General features: G+C 38.6%; 1 protein-coding gene across 1 annotated transcript in view; it reads right to left on the reverse strand.

Annotated features, from left to right (window-relative positions):
- Positions 1-7,286: 7,286 nt before the first annotated feature.
- The window catches only part of ATIC (5-aminoimidazole-4-carboxamide ribonucleotide formyltransferase/IMP cyclohydrolase), a 29,505-nt gene continuing 23,218 nt past the window's right edge, over positions 7,287-13,573 (reverse strand). Inside the window, exons 12-15 of the mRNA XM_012651459.1 lie at positions 10,832-10,924; positions 8,984-9,166; positions 7,745-7,900; positions 7,287-7,513 (exon numbers count right to left, since the gene is read on the reverse strand). Of these exons, the coding sequence (XP_012506913.1) occupies positions 7,394-7,513; positions 7,745-7,900; positions 8,984-9,166; positions 10,832-10,924 (552 nt within the window). The 3' untranslated portion in view covers positions 7,287-7,393. The remainder of the gene's footprint in view (positions 7,514-7,744; positions 7,901-8,983; positions 9,167-10,831; positions 10,925-13,573) is intronic.

A 13,573-nucleotide genomic window follows, 5' to 3' on the forward strand; every position in this document is an offset into this window, starting at 1 on the left:
CACAGTGTTTAGAAACAAGAAGGTTTAAGAGTGTCTGAGAATAGAAGGCACTGGGAGCTTAAAGCCCTGTAGATTTTTGTGCTCTGAGGAAGGGACACAAACTGCAATTTAGCAAGAGGTGCCCCGGAGAGAAGTAAGTGTCAAAAGACACCTCCCAGGGGCTGCGTTTGAGAATGAGTAAGTCTTTTCTCCCTGTGCTCCAGGGGCCCCTCTAATTTAAATACATTCTATATTGGTCCAGGTGTTTTATTGGTCTTCTGCCTGTCTGTATCATGGAAATAACAGACTTAAGATCATTATGCATTTCACTTAAACACCAGTGAAACTCCAGTCTTGAAGTTTTGATGTTTTAGTTGCATGATCACAGAAAAGACTGTGTTAATGGGGTTCCAGTTCCAGACCTTTCCAAAGTGCCTAACTTCCTTCGCTATTATCCACCTCCACCAAGATTAACCTGAGTATATAGAAAGGAAAACAGTAAATTACAGCAAATTACACAGCAAAATATGAGTAACCCAGGGAATGAGCTCATGTGCAACGGGTAGTGACTTTGCTGGCTTAAGAAAGGACACTGCTTTTTTTTGGCCTAAGGCAGGACAGTGGGATGGTAAATGCGGAAGGAAGTGTTGGAAGCCTTGAACTGAGTTGTTTGGTGGAGTGAAGAATAGCCGATGGTTTGTGCTGCTTGGATGCTCCTCATCAGGGTTCATTCAAACCTTCCCTTCCTGAATTCCTTGGGGCTGGCAAGGACCATCAACTGCTTTGCCTTAAGCGCTGTCTGTGGAGTGGCCAGTCCTGGTGGGAAAAAGGAACTCACAGGCCAACACACCAAAACATTTGAGAACAAATATTTTTAAAGAAAAATAATGTACTAGATTACAGATTCTGACAGAGGTAGAAATTGTAAAACAGAGCTAGAAAGAAGATACCAACAATATAAAAAAACCCAGAAATATTAGATCTGAAAAATATAACTCCTGAAATAAAGGGTCAATAGATGGGACAAAGCAGAATGGATACAACATAGGAATGAATTAGTACAATGGAAGACCAGACTAAAGACAGCTCCTAGAGGGACAAAGGAAGAAAAAAGAAACATGGAAGAAAAGCTAACAGATATAGAAATTGCATCAGAAATGCTAACATTTGGTTAAAACAAATCCCACAAAGAGAAATAAAAACAGAATAGAGGAAGTAAATATTAGTAGAAATAACAAGCATAAATTTCCTAGAATGAAACAAAAAAGATCTCCTAATGAAAATGTCCAGAGTGCAACAAGGAGAAAGGAGAAATAAGGAAAAAACCCACACCTAGACACATTGTAGAACAGCTTGAAAATATCAAGGAGAAAATCAGACCAAGTTTCCTGCCAAGGAAAAAGAACCAGATTGACATCAGGTTTTAAATACAACAATGGATACAAGAAAAAATGGAGCAGTGTTTTCAAAGTATCGAAGAACTCAGAACCCAGAATTGTAAGTGCAGTCAAAGTGAATTCAAATGTACAGGCGTGATACAAATATTCTTAGGGGTGTAAAGTTTCAGAGGCTTTGCCACACAGACGCTGTGTAGTTTATGTGAGAGGAGAAACTCAGGAGATACTGCCAGAGATACATGTAGTATAAGTAAAAACAATGCTTGGAAAGTTTGGTATTTAGGGCGAAAAAAGCTAAGAGAAAATGTATCTCCAAGCCTAGGAATCAACATGGTGGGAGTTTGTGGGGGGTTTTTGAGGGAGTGTGAAAATGGGTGGAAGTGCTTATCTCATTGGGGGAACTATGGCTATCAATTCAAAACAACAGTAAGAAAGGAGTAAAAAGTGGGTCAAATTTTATAGGATGGTAGAAATAGGGTCCAAAAATTTCAATAATTTAAATAAATATAGATAGGCTGAATGCAAAGACAAAGATTTAAGCAGGCACTCCATCAGTTTCCGTGTTTGTTTTTGTGGAGACAGAGTGTCACTCGGTGTCCTGGGTAGAGTGCAGTGAGGGGGGTCACCGCAAGCTCGAGGTCCTGGGCTGTGAGCGATCCTCCTTCTGCCTCAGCCTCCCTGGTGGCTGGGACTACAGGCGCTTGCCAGAGCACCTGGCTGCGTTTTGTTGGTTTTGTGTGTTTTTTTTTTTGTCTTTACTATTTTTTTTTTTGTAGTGGTAGAGGCGGGGTCTCACTGCGCTCAGATTGGTGTCAAACCGCGGAGCTGCAGCTATCCTCCCGCCTCGGCCTCCCAGGAAGCTAGGACAACAGGCGTGAGCCACCGCGCCCGGCCAAGACAAAGGTTTAAAAAGGGCACTTTAAAAAATAAAACCCAAGGCAATAGTAACTTTAAACACGTGTACACTTTTTTAGCCTCAAATACATATGAAGCAAACATTTATAAACCTGTAGGGAGAAACTGGAAAAAACATCCTCACAGAGAAAGGTTTCAATAGCTTTTTTCTAAATTATTGATTAATCAAACTAAAAAAAAAAAATCATCCAACTACAGTTATCAATTTATAAGAGATAAAGAAGCAGAGGCACAAACTAAACGACATCACAGGAATGCAGCAGCAAAACACAGAACGTGGGGAACTCCATGGGACCAAAATTCTAATATCTTCAATAAATCGATGGCAAGAAAAAAATTTAAAGAGAAACCAATTAAGAAACTTGAGACATACCAATAAAATATAATGTGATATACCAGCCTTGGATCTTATAAACAACAAACTGGAAAACAAAATGAGCCAATGTGTGAGACCTGAATGGTGATGGGATGTTTGATATTAAAAACTACTGTTGAGCTTTTTAGTGTGATATTAGAATTGTGGTTATATAGTTCTTAAAATACTTATTTTTCTAACAGTTCCAGCTTTGCAGAAAAAATTATGAGGATGATAGAGTTCCCATATACCTCGCACCTAGTTTCCCCTTTTATTAATACCTTACATTAGTATGGTTCATTTATAGTTACAATTAATGAACCAACATTGATGCGTATTAACTAAACTACATACTTTATTCACAATTTCTTAGTTTTTACTTAATGTCCTTTTTCTGTTGCAGGATGCCATCCAGGATACTACATTAGTTCTTGATGACTTCTTTTCTTGATGACCTTGACAATAGTTAGATTATTTTGAAGGTCCTTCAGCTAGGATTTGTCTGATGTTTTTCTCATGATTAGACTGGGATTACAGGTTATTGGAAAGAAGACCAAAAAGGGAAAGTGCCACTTGCGTTCTGATGTACGTACTATCAATGTGACATCGATGTTGACCTTGATCACCTGTCTGAGGCAGTGTTTGTCAGGATTGCACACTTTTTCTTTTATTTCCCTTTCCACACTGTACTACTCTTTGAAAGGAAGTCACTCTGCACAGCTCACACTTAAGGGGTGGGGAGTTACGCCCATGTTAAAGCTGGAGTATCTATGTAAGTTACTTAGAATCCTTCTGCATGAGAGAGTTGTATACTTCACATTTATTTATTCATAACATTTATTTACATCAGTGTGAACTCATAGGTATTTTATACTTTGGGTTACAATCCAATAGTACTTTATTTTGTTGTTCAAATTGTCCTGGGTTTGGCCATTGGGAGCTCTGTTAGTTGGCTCTTACGTCCTTTGACATATTCCCATCATATAAGTTGTTTTCTTGTTGTTTTGAGCACTTTACTTTCTAGCACTTTAAGATGCTCCAGGGGCATCTTATTTCCTATCCCAGTCCTGGAGTCAGCTCTTTCTCCAAAGATGCCTAAATCCTTTTATTGGAGAATGGCATTAGAAACCAGATCTTGAACTAGGCATACTCATTTTTAAGGGTATCATTGCTTCTAGTCCCTCTTAGCTAATAGATGTGGTTATATATTTCAAGGAATAAAAATATGCCTTTAAAAAAAGTTTTTTTAAAAAAAGTTAACTTTTAGATTAGACATACTGAAATGTTTACAGATGAAGTACCTAGAATTTGCTCCAAAATTAGCAGTATTGAGGGGTAGGAAGTGGGGAAACAGTATAGATAAAATTAGAGTGGTCATGAGTTACTTATAGTTGATGACAGGTAGATAGAGTTTAGTTTAACTATTTTAATTGTCTGTCTCCTTCAAAATTTCCATAGTAGAAAACTTCTAAAAATTCAGAAGTCTACTCATGCCAGCACATTTTAAAAACCTAGACAAAATGGTCAAATTTCTGGGGAGAGTGGAAATACTTTGCTATAGCTGACTTTGCAATAAAAAGCTATTTAAGAAACTGAAGTAGTGGTTACAAAATTCCTATAGGATATTCATTGGAGTTTCCACTCTATTAATGGCAGAGTAAGTAGATTGCATTGGACTAACCTTCCTGCAGATAATAATTATGAACCAGGGACAAAAGTATGTAAAAATCTATTTGAAGGCACTGAGAACAACCAAAAGCTAGTAGATACCGGATGAGATCAATCATCAAAGAGGAAGAAGGGGACATGTGGATTCTCCACAAATTAATGTCATTCCAACCAAAATTTCAATTGGACCTTTTAGTAGGAATGGACTAGTTCATTCTAAAATGTACATGGAAATGTCAAGGACCTAGAACAGCCAGAACAATCTTTAAAGAGAACGAAGTTGAAGAACTCACACCATTCCACTACAGAATTCACGCTAAAGCTACAGTAATCAAGAGTGTGGTATTGCCATTAGGACAAATGAATGGAACACAAGAGAGTCCAGAAATAGACCCACACACATATGATATGGTCAACTGAGGAAATAAGGCAATACAATGGAGAAATTTTTTCAACAAATGATGCTGGAACAACTGGAAAAATATATGGGGATAAAAAAAAAAAACTTCACTCATACATCACAGTAAAATTGAAAGAGAACAGACCTAACTGTAAAAGTGAAAACTATAGAATGTCTAAGAAAACATAAGAGAAAATCTTCATAACCTTTGGGTAGGTAGGCAAAAATTTTTAATTTTTAGGAATACATAAAGATGCAAAGATACCAGCCAGGGGTGGTGGCTCAGGCCTGTAATCCTAGCACTTCTGGGATGCCGAATGGGGAAGGACTGCTTGAGGCCAGGAGTTCGAAGCCAGTCTGAGCAAGAGTGAGACACCATCGTTACATAATAGAAAAATTGGCCAGGCATGGTGGCGTGCACCTGTAGTCCCAGCTACTTGGGAGACTGAGGCAGGAGGATCACTTGAGCCCAGGAGTTTGAGGTTACAATGAGCTATGATGACACCACTGCACTCTAGCCCATGCAACAGAGTGAGACTGTCCTCCCTCCAAAAAAAAAAAATACATGCATAGACCAGTCTGTCACAAACTAAGGGGTGCAGTGGTGCATGATCATAGCTTACTTCAGCCTCTTTTTTATTTTTTGTAGAGACAAGGTCTCCCTATGTTGCCCAGGCTGGTCTTGAACTCCTGTGCTCAAGTGATCCTCCTGCTTCAGCCTCCTGAGTCACTAGAATTACAGACAAGAGCCACCACACCTGGTTTTAAACATTTTTTAATTGTCTAACCATGGTTACACAAATATTCTTAAGAACAGTACTACAAAACATCTCAATTAGCTATATTGTTGCCCAAATTCATCAAACTAATCCATTCTCTAATTATAATTTGACATTTGCAGAAAGGATGACTGTGTAAGCAGAAATTCTACCATTACCTCTCAAATGGGAAGGCATAATATGTGATTTTTAAAAACTCAAAATGGTAATGGTTGGTGGAATTTCACATGTAAGCCTTAGACAAGACAGTGTTAAACAGAACAAAACTGTTCCAATCATTATACCCTTAATGTTAACGTTTGGTCAAGCTAAAGAACCATGAATAACTGGGAGCAGACAAAATGTACACTAAATTCATAGGCCAAAATCCTTATTAGCTATTTATTGCTATATAACAAATTACCCCAAAACTTTGTGGCTCACAATTATGTATTAAATATCTCTCTGTGTCTATGAGTCAGGAATTGGTGAGACACACTTTTGGGCAGTTCTTGCTCAGGTCTCAAAACAGGCTGAAGCCAGGTATCACTGGAGAGTAGGCTCCCCCTTCAAGGTGGCTCCTTCATGTGGCTGGCAGCTAGCAAGAGCAAGAAGGTTTCCCTCCTTGTGGAGAGCTGCTTAAACCTCCTTGCAACATGGCCTTGGCTTACCCCAAAGCAAGCAAGCTGAAGTTACACTGTCTTAGGACCTAGCCTCAGAAGTCATACATTTTTTTCTGCAGTATTTTACTGCTCACACAAATTACACTTGTTTCAACGTGGCAGGGTACAAGGGCTGGAAGATTAGCCAATATAGAAATGACTTAGAATGATGACTTTAAAAAAAATATTCAGAAACTTTTACTTAGCAAGATTAAAGACTTCGGAAGAGGGTAAGACATCTATTGAAGGTGGACCATGTCTAAGGGTTTAGTTGACCACAGGTATAGCATAAATGAATAGTCAGGACCACACAAGCAGGACTCAGATGCACACTTCTGTCCTGCCTGACACAAGCAGGCACTGCCCTAAGCCCGTAATTGGAATATTGTGGTCCATTTCTGGGCACCAAACATTGATTCCATTTTTTATGTAGCTCCAGAAGGCAGATCTAGAGCTGCTGAAATTATGGGAAACGTTTCCCTTAACACAGAGGAAAAGTAAGCACTAGCATTGTCTACAGATGGGGTCAACAAGACATAGTAATCCCCTCTAAGGTTCCAGCTCACAGGTGATAGACAACTAAGCTTTTTAGAAGTGTGATTAAAAGAAACAGCATGAGCTCACTCCTGTAATCCTAGCACTCTGGGAGGCCGAGGCAGGAGCTCAGGAGTTCGAAACCAGCCTGAGCAAGAGCGAGACCCTGTCTCTACTAAAAATAGAAAGAAATTAATCAGACAACTAAAAATATAGAAAAAATTAGCCGGGCATGGTGGCGTATGCCTGTAGTCCCAGCTACTCGGGAGGCTGAGGCAGGAGGATCGCTTGAGCCCAGGAGTTTGAGGTTGCTGTGAGCTAGGCTGACGCCACAGCCCTCTAGCCCGGGCAACACAGTGAGACTCTGTCGCAAAAAAAAAAAAAAAGAAATGGCATGAGAAGAATCCCCTATGAGGAAACTTGTGGAGCTTTAAGATACTTGTCATCTGCTCTGGCTGCTCGGTTTCTCTGTTTACTTGCAGATTCCTGTTTCCCACAGGTAGTGCCGTGGGAAGAGCTGAGCACCAGGAGGCAGGGGGCTCAGGCAATGCTCACACCAACATTGACGTGTAATGTGTCAGTCTAAAGAGTCTGTATCTTTATGACAAAACACAACTACCAATTATTAAGATTTAATGTTTTATTTTGAAAAACAAGTTATTTTCAAAATTCCATGCATGAAGTCACCTGCACATATGCAAACCATAAAATAATGTGTGATGGAATCAGTGGTGGAAGAGCCGAAGATTCGTGTGAGCGAGGGTTATTCCCAGTTCATCACAAGCCTCAATGACAACTTTGTCAGCAGCAGAGCCGGAGGGAGCAGCAATGTACGCCACACCACTCTGAGGGAAAGACAGACATTGACTTTCGAAACACAACTGTATGTAAAAACCTGCAAAAATTAAAATCTCCCTCTAAAAAGCCTAAACCAACAATGATTCACTCAAAAAGGCAAAGTAGGATTTGTGTCATCCATACATCCAACAGAGTAGTCAAATAATTCTCCAGGGTTTCTGAAAGAGTTTCTACATAATGTTCAACTCTATGCAAATGCACACCAATTCCATACTTACCCTTTTAGCTCTGTCTACATTATCCCTGAAAGGAAAGAAGGCGTCAGAGCTGACAGAAACTTCACTTAGTTTGTCAACCCATTCCTTCTTCTCTGCCTCAGTTAATAATTCAGGGACCTCCTCAAACAGTGCCTTCCACTTTATCAAATCTTCATCCTACAGGAGGAGGAGAGGGCAGAAGTCAGTCTGACATCATCTTCATTTCTATTTGATGTGAACCACCAAGCCAGAAAGCACTTGGGCATTTTTCCTAGGATTTAATTTTAAATGATGACTCTTATTTATATGCTAGTTCATATTTCTAGATTCTCCTTGATGTTTTTAAAAACATTTTCATTAAGAAAGAAAAGTGATTCTAAGTTTATCAAATTTATAGAGATGGTTATCACTTTACTTTCTAAATTGGTTTATTCCAAATATATTTTGTTCTTAAATCTCTAATTTAAATCTATTACTTTATATCCCTGTATCAAAGGAGACAAATAGAAAATCACATTCCAAGGCTTTTCAGAAGAACTCTCCATATCCAATCTAGGAAACAGATAATCAATGTTCTAGAACAACATTTATACAACACTTAGTCTCAAATATAAGAGATGTAGACAAATGAAGCATGATTAATTGTATTTGCTATCATTTGAATATTTGCGTCCACTCCAAAATTCATGTTGAAATTGAATCTTGAATGCAAAAGTATTAGGACGTGGGCCTTTAGGAGGTTATTAGTCCATGAGGGTAGGTCGCTCATGAGTGGATTAGTGTCTTATAAAAGGGCTTGAGAGGGCGAGTTAGTCCTCTCCTGGCGGAAGCAATTTTAATGCTCCCACATATCCCTTTAAATAGAAGACATTAAAGACCATGAAATGTAACAAAAATATATCAAGTTGCTAGTGGCACTTGTCAAAAATGTGGTGGGGGAAGATAGACACTAGTCACCTGCAAGTAACATGCTCCACATTATTATAGACACTTCAAGACATGTGAAAGGCAGTACCGGGCATTAACTTAAAAAGACAGAGAAGCTTTGTGGTTTCAGAAAGGGATAAAAAATAGTGAAGTTAAATGAGTCAGAAGAAAGAACATATTAGAAGCTTCAATTAAATTAACGATTTTAGACAATATAGAATTTCAAGAAAAATACCTTTTCACTCTGTAGTGATGAAATTGAAGTCTGTTACTCATAAAAGGGTGAACGAATATTAACACAGCCCATCCATAACCCAAGGACAAGCCTTTTACCTCGCCGATGGTTCCAGTCACATACTGGTCAATGGCATTGGAGATTTCTGCTCTCTTCACTCCTGTTTTAAACTTCATCGAAAGCACTTGTGGATGGTGTCTAAGCCACCAATAGTTTGCTTTATCCCCTGCAAGGCGTGTGCAGTGTATCCGAGACTGCTGTCCTGCTCCAATGCCGATAACCTGAGTAACACAGACATTAAAATGAATACCTCTTCCAGCGTATTCTTATCAAACAATCTTATGTGCATATTCCTCAAAACTTGTCTATTAATTTTATAGAAGAAAACATCAGGTCAAAATAAGAGAAACATAATTTAAGCCATTAAAAAAGAGGAGGTAAGAGATTTATACCTACTATTTATACCTTATTACCTCTTCAATGGTATTTGATGTATGACTGCTAATACTAATATTCTGGAAGTTTCTAGAACAATCAAATTATGTTCTTGATGGTTTGAGGGGAAAAAAAAGAATTAAAAAAAAATAAAAGTTCATTAAAATAGCTATGGTTATTTGAAAGTCTTTTTCTGTCCCAGTTTATAACCTACAGTTTAAACACTAAATCACAGAAATTGATACAATAAGGATCTGAGCAAGGGTATCCTAAAAAATAAAAACAATTCCACTGGACACAAAAATTCTCCTTCCTTCCTCTGTTTGTATGGGTTGAATTCTAAGCACCAATGACTTTAATGCACAGGTGTGTTTTATGGCTTCAGTTTCTATAATGAACACCTCTTCAGCTGTCTGCCTGCCCCATAGGCCGCCCCTCTCTAAGCCTGCAGCTGCCAACTCTGCTCATAGCTACAAGAGAATAAACGAGACCACAGACACCTGTGCAACGTGTTCCTCCTGGATGTCAAAAGCAAAGCATTCATTCTACATGGACTTACTGGAACTTATTAGAACCTGAGCCTAAGGACACCAGTAGCCACAATCTCCCAGGATTTTGTTACTACAGAGATTGGCAACCCTGAGTCTCCCAGGTCACATGCTCATTAATACCCACCTGCCCCCGACTGCCCCCACTTGTGGGCCAAACTTAACAAATGCCAAGAGACAAGCTCAAGACACTGAGAAGAAAGGGTTCCCAATGCTGCTGAAGCCACAACAAAACCAAGTTCACCCTCGAGTTAAGAGAGACCTCAGTAATGAACCAGCTCAATCTCATAATCCATGGCTCAGCACACTAGGAAATAAGTTCAGTATCGTGCATAACATCACATAGTGGGAAATGTTCGGTATCCGATCACACTGTATAACGTGTGATCAAATTATACACACTGTATAATTTGTGAAAACCAGTCAAACTGTACACTTGAAAAAGGTGTTTTAAATTTTACTGTATACAATTTATGCCTCAATAAACCTGATTTTAAGAGATCAAGTTAACTCCTAGTCTAGCAGTCTTTGTACTCAATGGAATCTTAATACAACAATATAGGATGTATGTGAGAATACCCTGCAAGCTGTAAAAATACAGGCTGGTGGGTGGCAGTATCATTCCTTACTTCCTCTTTACTGGAAATACTACCAATGCGAGGAAAGGAGAGTGAATAAACCAGTTTGGTAGCACCTACTGGAGTCCCACTAATCCAAATTGTGCCAACTCACTCCAGGCAAGAAGCAACATGACTAGTTTTAGTCCTTGGTTCCAAAGATACTGTGTGACCATCGTTAGCTTTTAACAGTCCACCGAGGAGCTGAGGAAACACTGACAAAGCCAGAAGAGAAAAACTTGGCAAATTTTCCCTTTCAAGCTGCTCAACACCTGAGGCAGATGGATTTCTGAATATCATTTTGTAAAACAACAGTCCTCGTGAGGTGAGGTGACAGCCCGCTTACCTGCCCGTTCTTGGCGTAGCACACGGAGTTCGACTGAGTGTACTTGACAGCAACGGTGGCCACAATGAGGTCCCTGAGGGCAGACTCCGGCAACTGAAACAGACACGGTGAATCACACGGGGCCTTCTGAACTTTCTGTAACCTGAAGCTTCTCAGTGCCATTTAATGTAACAGACTTAATGTAGTCATAGCTCTCAAATGAAAGAGGGAAATTAACTCTTCGTGCTACATACTACTGTTGTTTACTAAAAGACCAAATATTTAATATATTTGTGGTGGAACTTAGCACGATGTGTCACAGACTCAAACTAAGGCCGTTCTGCAGCAATTCGGGATTAAGCCTGTGTATGTCACAAGAGATATAATACCACACCCATTCTAAAACTGACAAAAATATTAATATTTTCTCAACCAGAGTACTTTACGTGAAGACATAAAATTCATGTTCAGAACTCATGCTGAGAATAATTTTCATAAACATTACAAATCATTGCGACGCACACACACAGCCAAGACTGTCACAGAAAAACCAAATTGGGATCATTTTCTCCTTTGTTTACAATATTCCAAGTAGAAACTATTCAAAAGGCATTGTGAACTACTAGTCCAAATAGAACAACAAATATAATAGCCAAAAATGTCACTATCTTTAGTATAAAGAGTGAATAACAAATTGAAAAGGGCAAAGATCCATGTCAGGATGCTAAATGGACAGCGGATATTAGCTGTAGCTAACTGTCAAATTAACTGAAAAACTGATAAATTTGACTTCATCAAAATTAAAATCTCTACTCTACAAAAGAAAGACCCCTTGTTAAGAGGATGAAAAGATAAGCTACAAACTGGGAGAAAATATTTATAAGCCTCATATCCAACAATGAATTAGTACCTAACACGTAAAAAACTCTCAAAATTCAGTAACAAAAAAAATCAATTTAATCAGAAAATGGGCAAAAGACATGAGGATACATTTCACCAAAAAGGATATATGGATAGCAAATAAGCACAAGAAAAATGTTCAATATCACGAGCCATTAGGAAACACAAATTAAATGAAAATCAGTGAGATACCGCTACACACCTATCAGAATGTCTCAGAATATACAAAAACTGGATCACTCATCCATTGCTGGTGGGAATGTAAAATGCTACAAGCCACTCGGGAAAAGTTTGGCCATGTTTTAAAAAACTAAACACGCAACCACCATACCACAAAGTAATTAATACTCCTGTGCATTCACCACAGAGAGAGGAAAACTTACATTCACACAAAAACTTGTAAATGAATGTACAAAGAATGGAAATTATAGAAAGGGAAAACATCAGTGGTTGCCCAAGGTTAAGGAGGGGAGGGGGTGGCAGGAAGTGAGCCTGGTTACAGGAGAGCAACATGAAGGATCACCGTGGTGATGGAAATGCTCTGTACCTTGTGACTGTATCAATGTCAACGTCCCAGGGGTGGTACTGTACTATAGCTTTGCAAAATGTTACCATTAGGGGAAATTGAGTAAAGGAAACTCTTACAACTGCATGTGAATCTACAATTTTTATTTGTCTCAAAATTAAAAGATTAAAAACACTGTTAGTATTTCTGAAGAATTTACTATTCTAAGGTGTTATTAATGTAATATATCCTTTCTTATCTCTATCTGTTGTTTGAGTCACTAACTATAAAGATTCCATTGGTTCCAAGAAAGATGAATAACAAAAGCCAGCCTCCTATGTCTAGACCTTCAAAGATAACCAGTGAAGTGGGAGTGAGGGAATCTAGTCTTACAAACATGCTACGCTTAAAACAAATTAAAGCACTATTCAAGAAAAATGGGAGAAGAGGAAATATTTCAAACATGCCCAGCATTAATACACACTCCTTCCACCTGTCTGGTTCTCTCAGGACTCAAACAGTTCCAGCCCTAATAGTATAATCTAATAATTTTGAGGCTGGAATGTTAACAAAAATCTGCTTTAAAAGACAGGGGGTGGAATATAAAGGAGAACACAGCTATCATTCTCATCCTTAAGCTTCTGAATTTCTACTAAGAGTGTAGATGAAACAAGGAGAGAAAAAATTTAGACAAAAGATTAAAATCATATCTACCCACTACCCTTGTAAAAGATATTCAGGAACACGAAACCTATCAGAGATCACTAAATTAGTAATCAATCCAATATCCATAGAACTTTAAAAAAAACTTAAGTAAGATTCTCAATAGTCAGACACAACTGTCAACCTGGGTACCACGAAACCTAGGTCAATACCCATTCAGTTATTTTCTAAATACATTAACCAACCAGAGTGGATTCCAAGGGGCTGAAAGTATTTCTACTTATAATGCCTACATGTTTCTTTACTTCAGTGCACCACGAATTTTCAAAGATAATAATGAAAGAATATCCATTAAATAAACAAAGATGTGCTACTCACCATTTGCTTATTAACATATATTAACAATCCAGATTTTAAAGCTTATTTCCAGCAATTCCACTTAAAGCCCCAGGAGTCAAACCTGGGAACAAGGTGCAGCTCCTCATCTTCTCCTTGTTACAGTGAATAGCCAATCCTTTCCCCCCGAACTAACAGTAAAGCTAGACACAGAGCTAACAGCAACAGCAAGCACTGACAGGCAAAGATCCCAGAGATAAAGGAGGCAGAAGGAAATGGGCCTGACAATCTATGCTTTTCCCCTTGAGGCATTTTCTAAGTTGCATGCAATAAAATAAGAGGTAAATAAGCCGAGCACA

The sequence above is a fragment of the Propithecus coquereli genome, unplaced genomic scaffold (assembly GCF_000956105.1).
Source record: "Propithecus coquereli isolate 6110/MARCELLA unplaced genomic scaffold, Pcoq_1.0 Scaffold357, whole genome shotgun sequence".
NCBI lineage: Eukaryota > Metazoa > Chordata > Mammalia > Primates > Indriidae > Propithecus > Propithecus coquereli.